Source organism: Microchirus variegatus (assembly GCF_963457635.1).
Source record: "Microchirus variegatus genome assembly, chromosome: 16".
NCBI classification, from domain to species: domain Eukaryota; kingdom Metazoa; phylum Chordata; class Actinopteri; order Pleuronectiformes; family Soleidae; genus Microchirus; species Microchirus variegatus.
In genome coordinates, this window is record NC_139817.1 from 10,824,777 (window position 1) to 10,847,975 (window position 23,199).

General features: G+C 39.3%; 1 protein-coding gene across 1 annotated transcript; it reads left to right on the forward strand.

Moving 5' to 3' along the window:
- Positions 1-2,245: 2,245 nt before the first annotated feature.
- On the forward strand, positions 2,246-22,522 carry sppl3 (signal peptide peptidase 3; the record flags this gene model as incomplete). Its single annotated transcript, XM_083902308.1, has 11 exons — positions 2,246-2,271; positions 15,270-15,347; positions 17,253-17,344; positions 17,507-17,626; positions 17,846-17,924; positions 18,533-18,645; positions 19,522-19,628; positions 20,083-20,246; positions 21,114-21,304; positions 21,389-21,498; positions 22,210-22,522. The coding sequence occupies 11 exons, from the start codon at positions 2,246-2,248 to the stop codon at positions 22,279-22,281; spliced, it is 1,152 nt and encodes a 383-aa protein (XP_083758434.1). The 3' UTR covers positions 22,282-22,522.
- Positions 22,523-23,199: the final 677 nt, after the last annotated feature.

Here is a 23,199-nt window from a genome sequence, read left to right on the forward strand (position 1 = left end):
AATAAAATAAGATGTGAGCAGGTACAGCTACAAGAACACCTAAATAAATAAGCTGTACCAGAGGTTATAAGAGTGCCAAATTATAAAAGAACCCTCTTTAAATCTCTGTCCTGTGGACCTTTTCACAGCAGACATCTTGACATACTGTAGAACGGTGTTACAGATAACATTAACAATGGCCCTGTTCAGTTTCAGCACCCCCATTAAGACATGACGGTGTCACGGTGAGCTATTATGCGCAATACCAGAATCCTTTCACTGAGCCCGCACGATTGATTGAAAACATCATTCACTCTTATTTACACCTGTGCCTCCACTGCGATATGTCAAAATGTCTGCTGTGAGAAAGGGACTATTGAAAAAGTGTATCTCATTGCTCATTCTAACATGTTTTGCAATCAATGCAAATTACGATTACAAGACTAATGGGGGCTCGGCTCTGTTTGATTAATGGTGGTATTGCAACAGTTGTGACGTGTTCAATAGATCACCTTAAAAACCCTGCATACAATAGTTTAACCAAACATGAGGGAAGGATATTAAACAGGGGATGTGGTATTTATTGTACCCATGGTATTCAAAAAGTTAAAACTCTTAAATGATATAGATTAAATTTCATTGGCTTATTGCACCACGTGTTAAACCTGAGACTGATGCTTTCATCTTGACTTGTTTAGACTATTATAATGTCATCTGTGTTGGCATTAACCAGGTTTGCCTTGCACACTTACCCAAAACACAGCTGCTCACCTTTAACAGGAAACAGTAAGTTGGAACACATTATGCGTATTCTGCCTGCTCTCCAATGACTTCCTTTCCATTTTAGGAATCATTATTTAAAGTTTTTATCATTTGCTTTTAAATGTGTTGGCCCCTCATAACATCTGCAACCTCTAACCCCCCCTAATGGTAATGGAGGTCTTGTACACCACACCTTTTCATTAGCAGCTCCTGAATAATTAAATGAGCGTTACCCCCCAAGATGGTGGTCTCCATAAAGGACTTGTATATGTACTAAGGACTTTGTCCATAGTACATATAAAAGTCTTATTCTAAGGCTACGAAAACAAAATTATTCTGATTTTAAATTGATTATACATGTACGGGTAGTAGTATATTCAGTTTCTGTCAAACTGTTTAATCTAGCAGAGCTGTGTAGTGCCTGTGCATCTTTTGATGTTTCTACCGTAAATTAACATTAAATATTTTTGAAATGCACTCAATAGTGAACTAGTGCAACACCTGCATCATGTGCATGGCGCACTGGCTTGCAAATCATCTCTCTGTTGGCATGACTGTATTTAGGCATGTGGAAGTGGCTCATTTAGGTATATACCTGTTGCCTTTGTAGTGCACTGGTGACCTTAGTATTAATTGGATTAGGTGCCCTTACAAGCACAATTCTTTTCAATAGAGTAGAGCCATGGAAATATAATCGTATGGGTAATTATATATATATTTTTTTTCAAAATATATTTGAAATAATAAAAACGTAAATGTTTATTATTATTATTATTATTATCATCAGTCGTAAAATAATAATAATAGGTTGAGGTCTTTTGTGACAAACGTAAATCGTGCCTCGCAGCCATTAAATTAAACGCATTAACTTCGACCGTAAATTACATGTTAGAACGAACTTAAAGCTCGTGGTTTTCGTTGCATGTGATAGGTTGCAGTGCTGTGGCGGATGAGAGGAGACCATCGAGAGCATTTTCAGCGCACACAAACATTTCCGTGCACGTCCTACTTGTAAACCTCTACAGCAGGGCGATTGTGCGCGCTCCCGTGACTCTCGCCGTAGAAAACAAAGCTGAGCGTTTTCCATAACAGCTAGGGGTGCAGACCTGAGGAATAACCGAATTTATTCTGGACGCATCATGCTGAATATGGATTTACAGCGGGTATAGCATAGTTAGAGACCGAGCCTTGTCGGCTGGGGTGACGGCAGGACACCAGCGAAACCGACGAGAATAACACCAGTGTGTCTTTTTTTTCTCGGGGTGCTTTGTCTTGTCCACCTAACGATAGCAAACCATCATTCCGTTTCAGCTGCAGCTACATATTCAGCTAGTAACCACTAGCTGCTGCCGGGATGTATCATCATGTTGTCACCTAAAAGTGACTATTAGGTCGTCGGATTGTGAAGGATAAGCAGAAAATCCATCGCCGAGGTCCCAACGGGTTGTCACCGGGACCTGAATCTGTGTTAGCCTCAGTCGCAGAACCCACTGTTTTTGGCGATATGGCGGAGCAGGGCTACTCATCCTGGTGAGTGCGCACAGACACAGCTCTACAGACTAGCACCTAGCTAATGCTAGCTTAGCCACAATCGCTACACAGTCTTATTGATATAGGTCACTTAAACAATGAATGATATTTCTGACAATTCACACAAACATAAGGTTCATCGACCGTATGTCTTAAGACACCTTTATTACATCACAGGGAGCCATGCCTCTCCCATTAAAGTGTTTTTACATGCAGGTCTGATTCTGCTAATGGCTAACTTGAGCTCCATCTTAAGCTAGCAGCCCCACCAGCTGATGCTAATGCTACCGATAGCGGTCAATTCCAATGGAGCCATTACGAACGAATGCTAGCAACCGAGCTAATATCTCGGCAAAGCTAACTGGGCTAGCCCGGTGGTGAATGACTCCTTCGCACTTATCACCAGCGGTTGCTTTTATGAGAAACATAATCTTGCACAATTAACACCGCGTTGCTTGACGACGGGGGCAGATTAGTGGATGTTTGCTGCGTCAGCGAATTAGTGTTAGCCAATTAGACTGTTAGCATTCGTCGACTCGCTGCACACAATAACAAAGGTTCTGCCGTAGAAGTGAGCTAGCTCACTGGCATCGCAGTTGTGTCTCAAAATACCAGTTTCAGTGTGAGGTTGGCATTGTGACTCACGACCAGTTGGTTCAGCTCATCCTTGAAGAACTGTGCATCAAACCATTAAGGCCTGGGTTTAGGTTATAATTGGATTTTAGTGTTGGGTGAAGAAACCATAGAAGAGGCGCTGTGATTAGTATTCAGTTTTCCTCATGAATGAAAAGGACCTGACTTATGTCGAGGCCTTGCTAATTACTGAAGGCTGAATTAAGTCTGTTTGGTTCTGGGAACATGGTTTAGTGTTTATAATGATGATTAGTAACATAAGTGGATGAGAAAACCATCCACTTGTGTTTGAATAATACAAACCTATATTGCTCAATGACTACACAGGAGTTATTTAATGTAACTGGGTCACACAAATGTAGCATTTAGTTAGAATATCTATGTAAATCTAATTTTATGTGAACATCTATCTGATTCCTTTTTATGGTGATGCATGTCTCAATATCACAGGACAGCTTACACAGGGAGAAGCCTTACCAACATTTTCTTTACATTGATGCACTTAACATGTTAGACATTAATTAACTATTCCTTTAATAATAATAATAATATTAATAATAATAATAATAAAAATAATTCATTATATTTGAAGGCGCCTTTCGTGACACTCAAGACACTTTGTCACCTCACTCATCTTGTGTTTTGATAAGTTACAAGTTCAGTTTCCCTTTTCTTAACTTAACTGACTTGTGTTCTGTTACGTGGCAACATTTATGATCTCAGTATCAGATAGGTGTATCAGTATTCAAAAATAGCAGTGAAGATCCCAAGACATCAGATAAATATTAAGTTGGTCCACTTAATATTTATCTGATGTCTTGGGATCTTCACTTTAAAAGTTTGCATCAAATGCCTCTTTACTCTGATGGATCGTGCCCACCATTGTCTAATAATACACTAATAGTATATTAATGCTTGGTATTGCTTTTTCTTTGCCACTTGTATCACACATTACATTTTTTATTTTTTTATTTTTTTTTGTTTGCTTAAGATCGGCATGAACTTTGTCTTACAATTCGGCCTGCATATATGTATTCTTCATTCAGGTATATGATGCGTGTTAATGCCAGATGTAATGTTGTTAAAATACAGCATGTTATGACCTAGTAAGTTTGGCTTTGCTCAATGAAAATAAACAATAGACTTAGAGAAGAGATCTTAGAGAAGTATAAGAAACACACCTCTGCTCGGCTTAATATATATTTTGGTGTCCTTTGCATGGAGTACATACCCTCAGTGACCACTTTATTTGGCACACAGGACACCTAACATAGTGCCAGGAGCAACAATTGGTTTAGTGTACAGTTGCTGCAGCACATCTTCAAGTTCGACTTGTGTTGACATATGGTCTTCTGTATACCTTGTTTGTCGCTAGTGGTTATTTGAGTTCAAGTTGCCATTCTATCATTCCTTCATCAACAGTTCCTTTTCATCCAGAGAACCGTGGCTTAATGAATATTTTTCTTTTACAGACCATTCTCACTATTCTATCATTGACCATTCATTCAATTGTAGAGCTAGTTGTCCAAGAAAATCCCAATAAATAAGAAGTTTATGAAATAGTCACATCAGCAGTATGGCACCAACAACCACACTATGTTCACCGCCACTTAAATCATGTTTTTTTTCCCCATTATGATGCTTGTTATGAACTTCAACAGTTGGTCTTGGCTGAGTTGTTCCCATGTGATTGACTGCTATAATATTTGCTAACAGGCAATTGAACAGGTGTGGCTTATAAGTGGCTGGTTTGTGTATGTAGTGCTGGTGATAAAACCGGTATATAAAAAAACAGATTGTGGCACAGCAAAACACTGTGGCTCGAATTAATGACCATTTCTTTTACTTTGACTTAAGTCAGATGGATATACCGTTTTTTACATTATAATTGTGGTTTTCCTTTTAAATCACCCAACCTCTCCATGAGAAATAAATTCTACCTGAATGGGTCTTATTCTTAGTATAGTCCCGTTTCTGTCAATGTGCAAAGTCAGCAGCAATATTTTTAGGGTAGTGAATGTCTTTTGTGCCAGAAAAAGCCTAAATGGCATCAAGGGCATTCAGAGATAATTAATGAGTAAATGCAGAATTATAATTGATGCAAAATCAGTTATACTCACACTGGCGACATGTTTGCTTTATAACCATTCCTTTAAAAATAATGCACAGATTTTTAAATTGTACCTCAACATACGGTCCTGTGCAGTTTTATATAGTATCACGTGAGTAATACTACGAATACAAGTTTCTTTTAATTTACATGTCCTTTTAATTCATGTCAGGTTTGACATTCGTGATCTGAAAAATTAAGTTGCATCTATAATACTGAATTTTACAATTGTTGTCAAGAAATGTTGATCATGTTGTACTGACTTCTTAACTGTGCTGTCATCATTAAGCTTCATTACAAAAATTATAACTTCATTGTTAAAGGTGCATTATGTAATAAATCTAAAGCAACCGGCCATAAAATCCTCCGAATATGTCACAGGGACTCGGGAATAAGATTCATATAACAAACTGAACTCATCAACAACTACAGTCCAGCCAAAATATTTGCATTAAAAAAAATCTATTGTGGACCACAAATCATGTTTAGTTTTGAAATCATGGTTTGGCATGTGGCGCCACACATATCGCCTTCTACCAATCATTGCAGTCAGTAGAGTCTCAGCTGCCTAAAAAGAAACCTAAAAGACCTCGGTATTTTGAATTTGAGTGTAGTAACCATTTTTGGCCACATTCTTACATATGGTGTCTTTAATGAATGGGGTTTTGACTCGATATCGATGTCTGTAAGACAATAATAAGAAAATTATTAATAAAATATTGAGGCTTTAACCCACGTTATTACCTTGTAAATAAGAATACAAACCCCTACACAGTTGTGAATAGCGGTGTCACTTTTTACTTGAAATTTGAGTGCAAAGGTAACATCTGTGCTGAAATGACCTGTTCATAATGCATGCTTTCTTAGACCATTTGAAGTAGTCGGATCCATGTTATGGTTCCTGTAAGTTTTCCTATCTGGTGCCCGTGCACATGTGGGACCTGTACAAACTAGGGATGTCACGGTTAACGGTGTAACGGTAAACCGCGATAACATTTTTGACGATAATAATTACCGTCTTCATTACAAAAAAAATTATTATCTCGGTGAATAACCGCGCCCGCGGTGTAGGCACCGTGAGCCTTTCCAGCGTCTCCGTCTGCTGAAGTTGCCGCGCAGGCGCACTCTGTAGCCTACAACCTGATGTTCAAACTTTATCGAAGCTGGAATCATGGCCGAAGGAGGAGACGACAGCCCTCAGGACATATACGTATATGAAACCTCACCCATTAAACTATAGCACGGTCCTGGCGTCACGTCATCATCTCGGACAACTACCGTGTGTGTCCTGCTCTCTTTCAGCCGCTGAATAATCCATCTGTTTGTTGTTTTTGTGACGATGAAGTCTGCTAACACGTTGCTAACACGTTAGCATAAAGATCGCTAGCTTAAAATGCTAACAGTCCACACCAGCAGTCTCTGAGCTTTCGCTGTCATTGTGAAGATGTTCAGCCACAGACAATTATTGTCATGTTCTCCTTGCCTTCCTTTGTCAAACAAAGCTGTTGTTGATGACTGCTTTGATGATAATCACGCTTTAATTTCGCACACACACACACACGCACACCGTGACACCCCTAGTACAAACCAGTGCGGTGATGTTCCAAGTGAGTTTAGCCACCAATCAGACTGCTGAGTGTCAAATAAAAATTAAGTTGTGCGGTTTGCCCTTTTAATTTTTTAACATCGAACCAATGAAGACCTAACGTATGGGGTGTGTTTTTGATTTGATTGTAAATAAAGATTTTTTTATTTTTTTTTAATAAAAGGGACAGCCATAGTTGTGACTTACCTTGTCCATTAAAAGAACAGTTGTGTTCTTGAGTATTTAAACTATATTAAGAAGAGGGGATATGGTTGTCGGCAGAGACTAGCTCACCACACGTTGCACTGAGGGAACTTTGAACTGCGGTAGACAAGGACAGTTGGATGGGGAACTTAGTGCTGTGATTAGGAGCTTTGAAGTGCGACGGAGGATTAGACCAAGGAGATGAGAGGATGAGAACTGTGATTGAGAACTTTGAACTGTGGAGGGCAGCATTACACACCTCAGTGTACAGCCTGCTGGAAATTATCAGAAGAAGAAGATGAAATCAAACACCTGCCTGTTGCGTGTCTGTCTGTGTCTGGGTTATTTTGATGCCATAGCAACACTTGGGTATCACAGCAACAGTCAGTGTTCTGGTCAGATGTGTCACCGTTCCATGTACGTGATGCTGAGTCAGTTGAAGCTCGGGATGTTGAAGGCGAGAAACACTGAGCACGTTTTTCTGCAGCAATTTGGTTTACGTGTTCATAAACTCCTTTGATGTGAAATGTGTAATGTCACCCGTTAATTAATTCAAGGAACATCTGCCCGTAAAATATCTCTATCTCTAAATTAGCTGCACTCCTGATGGAGAGGACACACAGGGCAACCATTGGTATAGACAATGTCTTACTTCTGTTAGAGATGGGTAGACAGACATAAAGACTTTATTCGAGTGGCATCCCAACACTAATTTTCCACTTAAATATATCTTCTCCTGTAATGAAAGTATGTACATTTGGTCATGTTGCAAAACTTGACAGCATTTGCAAGTGCTGATGTGCACAATTGGCTTTAAAGCTGCTATATTTATTCTAGGATACAATGCTAACAAGTAAACAGCAATACTTCCTATTTAGCCTTATAGTTACTCATGGGCTATTGTATACAGTAGGTTCTAAAGATGCATTCTAGAACCTTTTTGTAGTTCGATTATTTGCTTAGTCGTCTTCACAGTGGCAGGCCGCGACAGTTCCCAATGAGGGGCAAGTAGACATCCTGGAGATATAATAAGTAGTTTATGCACAGTTTCTTCACAGTCTTTTCTCTCTGGAGCATGTAGTAAGAACTCATACCTGAAGCACACCTAGTGATGCACACATGCAGACACATAGACACAGACCTCTACAGTTGACATGTAGTATTTGATTTGACTAGACCGTCCAGGCAGTTGTCAAATGCTATGTGCTGCCCAGCTTTGTATTTTGCTCAATACAAAGACAGTGTTGACTGCTGGCTGTCCTTGTTGGTGCGCTCTTGTGTAATAATTCAATCACTTTATTTGGAGATTAAATATGTACAGTAACAAAAGCATAACCCATTACATTTTTGAAAGAATATGTGAGCATTTGCTTTGGTTTAGCATCTCAGCTGAGTTCATTGCTGCACAGCCAAATGGTTCAGTCTTCAGGGAATGTTGTGCCAATGTGATTATATCCAGATAAGGTTTACAAAGAGAGTGGTTGAACGTTTGTGTTGCGGCGAGAGAGAATGGTATTTGCAGGAAAGTCATGTCAACAATCAAGTATAATCATGATGTCCTGTGTTATTCCTTTGAGTAACTACAACATCTTCTCCTCAAACATACACCTAACACAATTTCTTAATTATCAAGATGAAATGTTTATGCACATGAATGTTGTTAATTAAGAGTTGGCCCAAAATAAGTCCAAAGAGGTCTCAAACGGTGATAAGGACATGAATATCAGGAGAATGCAAGTCTGATTTTAAGAAGTGTGACCTTCAGCCTCTTTTGTCCCATGTGAAATGGACAGCTGTAGCTTCACAGCAGTGACGGCACTAAAATAAAACTTTAGTGTAATAACTACTATTATAATCAGTTGCTTGCAAACTCTTACAACCACATAGATGCAGACCGCATGAATAAGCTTTAATGAGGAGTTGTAGCCCAAGCAGAAGTAAACTAGTGAAGACGGTGTCTTTGTTTCACATGGGTGCGTCACTTGTCAAAATTTGTTTTTTGTTGGTCTAACACACTATGGTTTTGCTTTAAAAAAAAAAAAAGAAAGGGATCATATAATTGAACCACTTGCCACATTGTCTGCCATGTTGAGTGTTGTTTGCATAAACTGCAGCCACCACATCAAACTGAAAGTTAAACATTGTGTTTATGGGCAGGGTTTGTCATTCTTAGCGTAGGCTACATCTGGATGGTAAGTTTTGATCCTTCAAACACATACGGACCATGTGACCACATTTCAGTGTCCTTGCTATGTCTTGTTTAGGCTTGAAGTGTATTTTGGCTCTTACAAGTCTGGCTTAGGTTGTGTTGATTTGTGCTGAAAATATTTACCATTAACATCAGCCGTTTTTCTTTTTTTGCTATCACACAACTAATGTAATAGACAGGAAGCTGTTTAGACAGCCGTGGTTCTGGTTCATTACAATTTAAGTTTTCCTTTGGCCTTTAAATTACTGAATTTATGAGAAAGCCCTTCCTCAGGAAACATGGTTATTAAGATCTAATCCCAAAGTCCTGTTGTTCAGACAGCAATACAATCTAATTCAGGGTTGCCCTTTCTAGGCACAGATTAATCAACTAATAATTCCCACATCTCGCTAAGAGAGTAATGTTTTGATTGAATGATTTCTCTGCATTCAGTATCACACACAATAACCAGTGAGGTATATTGCTTCGGTGCTTATGTATTGTTTACAATGAATCCTCTTAGACTTGAGTATTCTCAGCTTTGAGCACACATTGACAGATTTTTACATGACAGATAACTGCAACACCTGTTTCCCCTGCCCAGATCAGAAATGACACTAATTATTATTTTGAGCCTGAAGGACTAAGTGGTTTTAATTTGGAAACACAGCAGATTGTCAAATCATTAACTTTATGGCTAAGGATGTCACTTGTGTTGATGTACTATTAATAAAATGATTAACCGAACCAAATGATTATAACTGGATGTCAGTTTTGATTGGTATTAAAAGCAGCTAATATGGACCTGTATTTTCCCTGAAATATATTTTCAAGAGATTATTTTGCAGATCATTTTTGGCATAAATCATGTAACCGACACATCCAATCCAGGATCTCTCATTGACCTTATTTTTCGATTGAAACAAGAAGGTTAGACATCCATAATTTTTTTCACAATCAATTAATCTGGTCATTATTTTCTTGATTAATCAGTACTGTAAAATGTTGAAATTTCCATGGAGCAAAGAAACTTATACAAACAAATATTCAGTTTGTTTTAATTATTAAAAACAAACTCTTGAACCAAATAATTGATTGTCAAAACAGTTGATGAGTTATAAAATAATTGTTGCAGCCCTAATCAAACGATAACATAACTTCAAGGAAAATAGATATTGTGTGTGCAGTCATGTTTTCATCATCAGCCACAGGAAGACGGAAATTTTACCTCCTCCCAAATAACAAAGTAGGGCTTTGCCTGTGGCTGAAGCTGCTGTAGCGTCTTTTTGTTTGACTGTGTTGAAAATAAACCATGCAGTATTGGAGAAGTGTCTGGGCTATTAAACGCCAGTAAAACTTTCATGGCGACATTCGCAGCCACAGGTAAAGCCAGAACTAATTATGATTAAGTGTTGTTAGTGCTCTGAGTTGGTGCCCCAAGTGACACTTTATATAGTTGTGTAATGAAACTCTGGTTATATTGCCAACTTTTATCAATTCACAATTTAATGACATTCATTAATTTCACCGTCCAGACCAAGCAATGGCGAAAATTAATTAATAATGTCATCCTCCTACTCCGTAATATTACATGGATGTGGAATTGACCTGCCATTTGAATCTGTTGTTATCGATTGCTTTGAATGTTCCCACAAACATTGTTAAGAAAGCAAACTAGCACCATTCACTGATACGGGAAAGAAACAAATACTGGAAGTCGGACCCCTAGTTACTTCTGCAAACATGCACTGAGAGCACTGAGTGTACTTATTTTCATGGAGGCTATAAGGGCACAGTTTTTGAATTTTGAATTGCTGTTTTTGAATGTTCCGTCACATTTTCACATCCATACTGGCACGAGATTATGGAAGCAAATAAATGTTTCTCAATATTATTTGTGCAGCTTTTAGCCTGTGAAGTGGTCATTGTGGTTTGGTGACCTGGCCTTTAGTGGTCAAGTCATGCATGCAACTGGCTTGATGGAGAACGGTATTGGAATTGTTATTGAAAACCAAGTCTGTCAGTGAACAAGGACGTCTTATGGTACTTTGGGCTGCCATCCAGCCCTCAACAGTCCGGGATTGTATTTTGTTTTTAAATGTTCCATTCATCTATCTCACCCATGTTCTACAGGCTTCTGTGCACAGAATTCAGACCAAGCAGTTCGATACTAGAATATGAATTAGGTTTGTCACAGATGAAACTCGCCGTCTGTCTGGTTGCTGTGTTGACACTGAGGGAGTGACATCATCTGTGTCTTTGTTAAGAACAAGTTCACTTTCTTAATCTCTTTTAAACACTTGAAACAAAGTTGCTTTAGGATACAACCTGAACTGAAGAGACACTTTTCCTGAGAACAGAGTCATGCTCATATCACCTTTATTGTACCTCATGTTTTGGGTCAGGTATACAAGACCTCACTGTAATGTGACGTGTACGAAGATGATGATGAGTGTTTCTCAGTCATTATCTATTGGACAAACAAGGCCAGGGCCAAGCTACACGATGTAGCATTGTACTGGTATCCTGTTTCTACGGGGAACTACATGTTACCCTTCCCCTCCAACACGCAAGTGATTGTAGTCATTATATACTTACAAATGGATGAACGATGAAGGCGGTACTTGTTTGTTTCCCCCCAGCATCACTATGAAACTTGTGAATTCCCATTTGCCGTGTGCACCATAATGAAAAATGATTTTAGGTCATTTAATGCAAGACCCATTTTCTCTGTCAGGACTTGGAAGAAAATGTATTGCAGTCCAGCACTACTCAGCTGAAACTGTATTCATTGTATGGCAGCAGAGAAGAGGACACATTTCAGTTGTAGTATCATAACCACAGTGTATTATCACATAAGTCCCCTTCATACTATGCCAGGGTTTATTTTGTTTATTTTACATGCATGCATCTGGATCTAGTGCTGTTCATGTGGTTATTGTAATGTACCCTGTGTAAATACTTTGCAGCTGAACCAAATATTTAGGCCTCTTCTTATCAATGCAGTTCACACAAGAGATTGCATTGGACTCGAGATTGCAAAGTGACACAAAGCCTGCATAATACAGTATGTTGCAGGGGAACCCATTTATATTCTCTGTATGTCGCTTCACAGTAACCGAGTAGGGATTGTGATGCTGGCTATGGCTAGAATAGGAGACATTTTTTGCTTTTGAAAAGATGACCCAGAGCTCTTTAGAATACATTTCAATGAAAACTCTAAAAAACCAAAGTGAAAAAGCAGTACAAATCCAAGAAACCTTCAACATGAAACAAATATAACAAGTGTAGTTGCTGGTCAATAAGTGATTATTGTTGCTTTTAGCTAATGTGGTTTTCCTGTGAAGAGCATCTGTCATCACACTGCTATCTGTATGCATCTGTGACCCTCTTTTTTTCATCTACTTTTCTCTAAATAAACACTGAGCAGTGAACTCAGTAATTCAACATTTAATGAATATATACTTTTCTTGCATATAATGCCCCAGCTATACTGAGCCAGTACACATGGGTTGTTGTTTTTTAATTTAAAAAGTAACGGTGGTGTAAAATAACTTACTGTGAGAGTTTTTTGTACTTTAACAACATGAGTCCTTGGTTATCAAAGGAAATGCACACGTTACAGATCACATTTTAAACACCTCAACACAACTTGCATCTCTGTATATTGCGATCTGCTCTGTTGAAATTTACGCGGTTCAGCAGCGGTAACGGCAAATTAGAAGATAATTAGATGTGAAAGCTTTGTTAAACTGGTATACTGTTTCTTCACTGAGACAGTATAACTTGCCTTTCCTCAGCTCCTTTTTTTCCGTGTATGATCGATCCTGGCCTCGATGTTTCAGTTGTATATCTTGAGGTGTGTGAATTTAGCTGGCTAGGTGTTTGTGTGTGGGTGCCTTTTATATGAAGCATTTTGTGTTCTAGTTTATCTGTTTAAAAAGTGCTATATAAGTATTGATTGATTGATTTCCGTGACTAAGACGGCTTGTATCAAAGTGAAAAGAATGGACACTAATTTAACAGCAGCACAACCCTGAGCAACAGACATGCATTGCACCGTCCTTCATCCAGTCCTCTTTATTTTGTCAAGCCTGTCCCATAAAGGACAGCAGAAATAAATAAATCCTGACTTGGTGCCTCTTGCGTGAAAAATATGTTGGTACAACTGCAGCCTGCAAATCCTGCAGGGAGATGTGGTTTGTTGTTAATTTGTGTTTCAGTCTTCAGGCTTGTGTGAAAACTAAATGCCAAAACTCAGCTGAAATCATGCTGCAGATACCCATAGAAGAGCCCATTTGGGTGTGATGGTAAATTTATTTCAAAGATTAATTAAAATGGAAGTCCATAGTTAATATTCATTGTAATTTAGCAAGTACCTCAACAGTTAGATGAGAGATGGCACTCGGAGAGTGCAAGCCTCTGCTAAGGTTGCTAAGTTTCCATATGGGGATCACCACCAAATTCTATTTATTCCCTCCTTGGGCCACAACAAACATTGCCAGAAAATTCCCTGAAACCCTGTTCACCTTTTGAGTTGTGCGGCTTGCAACCAGACATAAGTGAGGGAAATCAATGGCTTAATTGGCATGAGGTAAAAAACCAAGAGAAACACAGAGAGCTGTTAACAATGAGTTTTTAAGCGTTTTTCATAAGTTATTCACAGTCATGCGCAATCAAGTTAAATCAATAGACTTGCTCAAAATGTAGAAGAATAAAGACTAAACTTTGCTGAGAGCTGCTGAGACCCCCTTCGTTTGGTGACAATTTCTACTGTGCATAGGGGACTATATGAATTGGATTCCATTTGCCTTCTTGGTTTTAACAATCAATAACTTGTTTCCCCCCTTTCTTCTTAAAAATTCAACTAAATGTGCAATTCTTATTTTGCTGTTGGATTGTTTTCACTCTTCTTGTCAACCTGTGTGGCAGGGAGAACGCTAGCGAGAGGTTGTGTGATCACATAGGCCCACTCGTGGTCATGTGACGCACTGAATCCTGTTCACTGCTGCTGTTTTTGCAAAGTAATTTAAATACTTAAAAACAACAATCACAATATTATGTTAGAGCAGTGTTTCTCAATATTTTCTTAGGTGGTGCTTGGTTTAGAAAAGTTTGAGTTCTCTCTACTAATACTGTAAAATAATGTTCTGGGTGACCGTTCTGTGTAAGCTCCAAGCATTAGTGCCACAATTCAACACGTTATCCATATATTTGCATGTTGTATAAGATGTTCTCTTTGGTTGTCACTAGAAACATTTCTCCATCATGAATAGGAATACTGTACAAGCAGTTGCACTGACCTATTTAATTAAAAATCGCCCTGGTCAGATCAACAGCTCCATTGGCTGTCACACATAGTGAAATGTCATAATTTTCAATTCTACATTTAAATTTGGTTGTCACAGTATTGTTGCTTGTTTTGGAGGAGGGTAAAGTGATATGTGTGGTGAGAATACAATTGCCACAACCAGTCAGAGGTTGTCAACCCCCAAATGATTGAATGATTGAGTAAAATTACAGCTGTACATGAATTTTCCACAACATGGTGGATTAAATAAATAAAAATAAACAGAAAAAGTGCAAGCATGATGTGTCCTGATGTCAGACTGATGGTTGCTGTGTTTATGTGAGGGTGCACTCTGCAGATGCAATGATTATAGAGTAGAATCCTGAAGGAAAAAAAACAACTTTTATTCCACAAACAAAGGAAACGAGGCACATTTTGCCACATTTCCGAGGAAAGAATTGTCTGGCCAGTGTAGCATATTGTTGTTGGAAGTTAAAATATCTTCTGTCATGCAAGTAAATGTAGAGGTCTTGTTTTTAAACTAGCCAAAGTCTTTAAAACTAAAATTGTGTCATTAAAAAACCCTTCAGGATTTGGTCTAACAGATATTAGGAAAACATGTTTTCTCTCAGAAGAAGATTCATGAAGTGTTTTTAATTAACTCAGACTTAACGATGGGGCCATAAATTATGCTATAACTTAATGTCATCTAACTGGCTTTGAGTCAACTCGTAGTGTAAAATACTTAATTTTCGCAGAATCAAAGGAGGAAGCTGCAGATTAACATGGACATGAAGAACCAAGCATTTACTGATGACATTTGTGTGTATTTAGTCTGCTTAACTTTCCAGCTGTGTGTGATGGTCGTGAAATATTGTGCTGTCGCAGCACAGATGTAAAGTGTTACTGTTGAGAGGTTTATAAACAAAATCACCATTTTGTCTTCAGCGCTAAGCTCAAAATGTTTCTGTTTCTCTTCCCTCTGCAGGGCGTACTCCCTAGTTGACTCCAGCCAGGTGTCCACCTTCCTCATTTCCATCCTCCTCATCGTATATGGCAGCTTTAGGTGAGTATTAATGAATAAACGTTCACTTCAGACGTGAACAATTATTTACTAACTGTATCATGTTTCTGACATTAGCCAGATCTGTTCGGTTGTCCCACATACATTCCCACATACGTTCCCACATTTTAGGGATTGATGGGTGTATATATATATATATATATATATATATATATATATATATATAGATATATATATATATATATATATATATATATATATATTTTTTACATGCAATTGTTATTGTGATCCCAGATTTGTCACATGACACAGTGAAATCATTATGTAAAGTAAACCAACATAATGCCATAGAGTGAAGATATGAACTTAGTTCACAGGAATAAATCAAGTAAGATTGTACATCATTGAGTTAATGACTGTAAATAACACATCAACATAGGGCTGTGCGATAACAATCCCAGATTTATTTATTAAAAAAAACGATTTTCGATTTAAGTCGTTGTTTGTTTTTTAAACTACTAAAGACAAAATATTTATTCATATGATATACTATGTGTAAATGCATGCGGTATTACACACGCATACACAGTGTTTCAGTGTCAGGTAATTAAACTTGAAATTTGAAATTTGAAATATGTCCTTCATGACCATAGCTCAGACTCCCTGTCTGTGTCACAGTCACTGGACCTGACTACTGTGTTAAATATTGAGATTTTAGACATTTCCCTGGTAATTGTTGGAGATTAACCCACGTTTTTGGTATCGTTAAATATTTTTAAATGATCTATAGTTTTGGCACTGTTCGGCTTGATCCTTGTGTCGGTGTTCTCCAGAGCAAAGACTCTGATACAGTCACATACAGCAGTAGCTCCTGTCCCTAATTGTGCTCCTGCCTTTTGTTGAAATGAGCTTTAAATAAAGTTTGCAGTCACTTGTTATACGTCTTCTTCGCCGCAAACCCAAACCAGTTCCAAATCACTGAAGATATTAGGGAAGTCAATTTTCGCACTCGTTTGCAGTAGCCGTGTTGTCGCTATGTGTGCATCCGTGTCCGTGTCTGGAGGGGAAACAAGTAGGGGGGGTTCCACACGAAAGCTCCCAAGGGCAAAAGGTGCGCTTTAGTAAGAGGAGAAAACAATCAATGTTTTTATTTATTTTTTTAAATCGTCCGGAACAAAAAAGTAAAATTAATCGATAAAATCGATATATCGCCCAGGCCTATTGTCTGGTCTCCATTCATAAAGTATAACTAGTAGGTTGTAAATGCCTTTTTAGTGTTTTAGCATTTTTGTTCATATGAAAAACTTTGCCTCACTTATAGCCTTTGTATATCCTGTAAATGATAGCTGTTAATATTTTTGCGGCATTACTAATGGTGTTTTGATCGGTCAAGTTTCAAAAAAGCCCATCATACCCTCCGAATTTCCCTCCCTCTGTTTTTAAGTGAATTGATGTGTTCAACCTTTAAAATGCAAACGACAGAAAGGAAGTGTTTTGCTGTGCAACCACAACTTGATGGAGAGATGGACTTGTTATGATAAACATGTAGCATGTGAATTAAACCTCAGTGGCACTGCTGCATTATTGAAGGAATAAAAGAAAGGGGGAATAGATGAAAAACTTTTTTATAAATAAGGAGACAATTATATCCCTTCCCTGCTTCTTAAACCAGACGTGTCACTTCATGAAACGCATTATATTTTCTTCCGTATTTTAACAGAATTTGCTGCAATTACTTCTCTTTTCTGTCTATATTTAACTTTTCTCTTAACATAAATGACAGGAAAAAACAGTTATTGTTCAATAACTGTTTTCCCCTGAAAACTAGGTTAAACTAGGCTGATGCACAGGTCTCTACATTCTGTGGTCTACATACCTTTTGAATTTTTTTGATAACACCCTCTCCTGTTCTCTTCCGTCCTCTCTGTCTTTCCCTCCTGACTGAAGGTCATTAAACATGGATTGTGAGAACCAGGAGAAGGATAAAGACGGCAACCCCACAAATACAGGGGCTTTCAATAACAGCAACACAAACAACAGTGGGTGTTACTTAAATACCAAGGCCTGTAATACACAGGCAATGGGTTTTCTTGGATTTTCAAGAAATCACTTGTGATTGGAGAGTTGCTCTGCTTGTTTCCACTATATCCTTTAACTCTGTTGTGTTTTTTTTTGTTTTTTTTTAAACCCTTCATTTGCAGGTATTCAGACTATAGACTCCACACAGGCCCTGTTCCTGCCCATAGGAGCCTCTGTATCTCTGCTAGTCATGTTCTTCTTCTTTGACTCAGTACAGGTGGTCTTCACCATCTGCACTGCAGGTAACTACTGCTGTTGAACATTACACTACAACTATGGAATTAACTGTTAGCATTTTCTGTTTAGAAGTTGCACTCTGGGGAAGGTCTCTTCTCTGTGCTGATTATTGAAACTGTAAAGACCATTAACTGCCCCATTAAGCTGACAGAAAATAACTAGAACAAGCAGTCTAGGTGTACATGTGTTTCAGTCTCACTGCTGTGCTTTGCTCTTCTCCCCAGTTCTTGCAACAATTGCATTTGCATTCCTCTTGTTGCCAATGTGCCAGTATCTGACCAGACCCTGCTCCCCACAGAACAAGTAAGGAAATCATTCTGTGTCTTTTAAATTGAGTAAGAATTGCACAAACTGCTCCGTGCTGTTATGCATGTCTTTTATAAATATTCAGGAAGCTCTTATTCCAGTCACTGACTGATTCCACAGTTGTACTGCAGGGATGAAATTGTGTTAAAATGGAAATTGGATATGTATGTCACCATTTGGGGGATCTTCCTGTGTTACATCTGTCTCTTCACTTAACATGTACAAACCATTTTAATAACCTTTGTTCCCAGTTATTGGGATGAATGAGCTCTTACTCTCTTGAGCCATTGCAAAGCACATTGAATTACCAAGAACACAGCCCTCCTACGCTGTATCCCGCATGACTACCAGCTCTCTGGTTACAGCTACAGAGCCCCTGATCAAGTTTCAGTAGACCTTTGTCCGTCTGACAGACCCAGGAATAAACCAATTTCCAACCCATATTTGCACTCAAATATCACATTTACATGCCCTATGAATTAATTTTGTATGCATCCAATAGCTTATGAGTCAAAATATTTAAATGCTTGTAAACAGTAGCATATACCAGCCCTAGAAATGTTTGCTTGTGTTTCATACATTTTCTCTTTTAAAATGTGTTGTAGGATCTCGTTCGGCTGTTGTGGGCGTTTCACCCTGGCCGAACTCCTGTCCTTTTCCCTCTCTGTGTTGTTGGTGCTCATCTGGGTGCTTACTGGACACTGGCTTTTAATGGATGGTATGTCGCTCTTGTCGTGCCTCTCAAAGAGTTAGTTTCAAGCTTGATGGGGAAGTACTTGTGCAGTAGCGTGTGTACATGAATCTTCAAGGAAAATGAAGGACATTAATAGATTTTAATTTCTAATGTCTCTGCACAGATGCGACTCGGGTGACTGTATAGTCATGCTTTACAGGTGCCATATAAATAATAACTTTCTTTTGAATTAGTGGATTATAACAATACAGCAAATTGTAGCTTTATTGACACTTAGTTTCTGTTGAAAAACCTCTATACCGGGTGTGTCAAACTCAAATGACCTGGGGGCCAATGAGCATCTAGTCTGATCAAGAGGGGGCTGGTCTAGAGAAAAAAAGTGGGGGAAAAATACTACTCTTCAGTAGCAGTTGGGCAATATAAAACATTCATGATGATATTGGACAGAATTTCAAAGTAAAAGTGCTTGTTTTGAAAATGATGTATACTTCACAATAAAACAGCTGTGAGTGTAATAATAGAGCAATAGTTAAAACTGAATGTCTTATTTGCTAGCAATATTTTTTATAATAGTAAAAAGGATTTTATTCTGTCTATATTCCATCACCTCGCTGGCAACTGCCTCAGCACAGTGGTGGGTGGGCCACTGCAATCGATTGGAGGGCTGCATGTGGCCCGCGGGCCGCTAGTTTGATACCCCTGCTCTATACCATCTTATACCATATCAGGTCCTGCCTCATGTGCCCAAAAATGAAGAGGAACATTATCATTTTAGTCTAATTAATTAGGCCTGCATGCACAGTAATCAATGTGTTTCCATATTGCCATTTCTTCCAATTTCTGCTAAAATGTGAGTAATTTTTTTTTGACTGACCATGTGTTTTTTTTCTCACCCCTCAGCTTTAGCCATGGGCTTGTGTGTTGCCATGATAGCCTTCGTGCGGCTACCTAGTCTCAAGGTGTCTTGCCTGCTGCTGTCGGGTCTGCTTATTTATGATGTGTTCTGGGTAAGAACCGCTCCTATCCCAAACTCCACCTCCACCAAGCCAATGCCATGAGAATGCGAAGCAAATATATGAAATCGGATCAAGGTTTTTAGCACACAAGTATTTGTTATGTGCTGCACTGAAAACATTTCTCTAAATTTACCCTCATTGTTCCCACATGTGAGCTAGCAAACCTTGCAGCATACCACTGAGCTTCAATGCTACTTTCCCATTGATCATGAAGTGGCAGTAGAATCACATTTTAAAATTTATCAGAACCAAAACTGAGAAATTCCAGTTTCTCAGAACTGATGATTTTCTTCCTTCCCCTCATAAAATGTTGCATTTAAATCATTTGGTTTTGAAGTTGGCAGCAGTTAGTGCATCATAACTAAGTGCTTAACATGGTAATGATGTTGTGATGAGCATTTGTCAAGGTGATGGGTCTGAGTTGTCTTTTTACGTTTCCCTCCAGGTGTTTTTCTCAGCCTACATCTTCAATAGTAATGTGATGGTCAAAGTTGCCACTCAACCTGCTGAAAATCCCATAGACGTTCTGTCCAGGAAGCTCCACTTGGGGCCAGGAATGGGCCGCGATGTCCCTCGTCTCTCACTACCAGGGAAACTGGTCTTTCCTAGGTAAGACCGTTAAAACCAGAGGGAGGAAAGTAGTTGTTGTTTTGTTTTTTTTGGTTTTTTTTTTTACACATAAAAGCGGAATCTGTGGTTGTCGCCATCGATTAGTTTCTGCACTGAAACTCCAAATCTCTCCTTATTGGGCTCTGGCGGTGGTGGTTTGTCCATCTGTCAGTGCAGCACTTTGGTCCAAAGAAACATTTCTTAACCACTCTTGGCTCATCACAAAAAAAAATGGGTACAGCTATTTAAAGCCCCCACTGGATGCATGTGGCTGATTTTAGTGTCTGTCTGACTTGATTTAATCTCACTGTCTATTCAGATTTCACTTGAGGTCATAACCGGGTACTAATAAAAGTAATAACTTCCGTTTAGATGAACATCAGCATAGCATGTTGATGTGCTAAATATCACACAGTAGCTACCCCCCCAGATATTCATAAAGTGTTTTCTCATTCTGATAGTTGCAGATTAGCTCCGGTGCAGACACCACACAGTCTTAAGACACAAATGCTTGTGAGAGAATGAACTGAATGTTCTTGTTTTGACATTTGAAGATGTCTTTGTCTTCAGGAAAGTCAGCGACTTGTGACGAGGGTTTTCCGGTTTATTTGACCACGTAATTTTTTGCCCTTTATAGACGGTCACTTATCTGTGAAACATCTAGAATAACACTTTACTTTGGCACCATCTTGAGGCTAATCATTCTTTGCCTGGTCACAAGTGAGCAGATATGACCCCCATAATAATTGCTTATTCAGAATCTGCAGTGATTCTCATAGTGAAACAGAAATAATGTACATGGGAGTTGAGCGTGCTGTGTCTTCCAGCATCAGAACCTCTGTAAATCTCTACCCTCCATTCATGCAGTTCCACAGGAAGTCACTTCTCCATGCTGGGAATAGGAGACATTGTGATGCCGGGGCTGCTGTTATGTTTTGTCCTGCGGTATGACAACTATAAGAAGCAAGCAAACGGGGAAGTCCCAGGTCCCGGTAATGCGCCCGGACGCATGCAGCGCGTCTCCTATTTCCACTGCACTCTCATCGGATACTTTGTGGGTAAGAAGTCGATAGATGGATGGAAAAGGTCAGTGTAGTTTCAGTGTGCGTTTCAGAGTGACTTGACTGTGTGACTGTCTGCAGGTCTGCTGACTGCCACTGTGGCCTCCAGGATTCATCGTGCTGCTCAGCCAGCTCTGCTTTACCTGGTACCCTTCACCCTGCTGCCTCTGCTCACTATGGCCTACCTGAAGGTACACTGAAGGGCAGCACCAGTCTTGTATCTGCTCTTCTTATCATGCCTTGCAGATTGTGTAAATATTTCATGTTGTACTGTTCCTGTTGAAGGTTCTTGCTCTGAGTTCCCATTTTTCTTTGCTTTTGTGTTGAACCAATTATTGTAAAATGAAATTCAAACTACAGCAGTTAAAAACACAGATTTGTGCTGCTTGGGGTCTCAATCAAACTATCTGAAGGTCGATGACGTTGAGAGGCAGCATGAGGACATGGGAGTTGTTATCTTGTTGTCTCTCTTGATTGCCTTGTGCGTTTGCACTTTAATTGGTGGAGCTTCTGCGGCAGAATGTACCGCAAATAACAATGAGTAGTTGTGATCCACTGGTGACAAATGCACACAATAAAAAAACAAAAACAAGAGACAACACACTGGCTTATTTGTAGTAGTTAATACCAGTTATTCCCTTCCTCATTCTGACGTGTCAGCCAGCGGTGTGTCTGTCCTGAAAGTAATAGTGGAGATTGTAACACAGATTTGTAATAAAAAGTGACCAAAATGAAATGGATTCAAAGAGTTTTGGCTAAAGCGAGTACACTACTCAACACAAATGCAACAATCTCGTTTTCAATTTTGCCCTTTGTTTGTTTCGCAGAATCGGTAGATGGTGGTTTTCTGAGGAATAACCGTGAGAAAGCCAGATTTAAACCCCTTTTTTTGTGCTTCGCAGGGAGATTTGCGGCGCATGTGGTCCGAGCCCTTCCACACCAAGACCACCAGCTCCCGCTTCCTGGAGGTATGATGCACTCTGGGACACAACGACCAGCGTGGGGAGGACTGCGGTTGCCTTCCCTTCGTTTCGCGGGAAGGAGAGAGAGAGAGAGAGAGAGAGAGAGTACACACTCATAGTGAGGCCATGTTGTCACCACTTGTTCATGCTTTTCCACCAATCTTCTGTGAACACCCTCAGAAGGGACACCAGTGTGTGGATCACAACAACTCAACACGACTCATCTTTAGTCCCCACATCCTCCTCGTTTTCATCTCCGCTTCCTCTTTTTCTGTTTATTTCCTCTACGTTGTAGCACATCCTGTGCTATTTTTGTTCCGTCTCCTCCCCGCCCCCCTCCTCTATTTACCTCCTCCATAGTTGGTCTTGTTTGCCACTTTGGCCCACTTGGTTCGACAGGCCTCGTCTTTCTCTTCATCTTTTAATCACCTCTGCATCTGTTTGTCATCGACTCAGATGAACTTGAGGGCCAGACCTCCTCCCTTTTTTGTGGACTTATGGTTGTGAGACGTGGCTGGGGTTTATATCTATTTTTTTAGCATTGTCGTGGTCATTATTATTATTATTATTATTATTATTATTATTATTACGGAACGATTTAAACAAAGCATTGGAAGACTCGGGAGTGTTGCGGTGGCACAGGACAGCACTCGGGAGCAGTGACAGTGAAGGGTCTTCCCCCCTCCTCCATCTGTTTCCTCTGTTTCCCCTCCTCCCCAGCTTCTCTTCATCTGTCGTCTTTGTCGTCCCTCAGCGGTGGCTTCTCCCCAGTGCTACTGCCCTCCCCCTCGACACTGCGGGCCCCCACCCCACCCACCCTCATCTTCTTCTCTGTTCATCTGCTGTCCCCATTCCCCTCCCAGATAACTATGTATTTTATTTAGTAAAGTTTTATTCTTGGCATATACAGAAATTACGCATTATAAATTG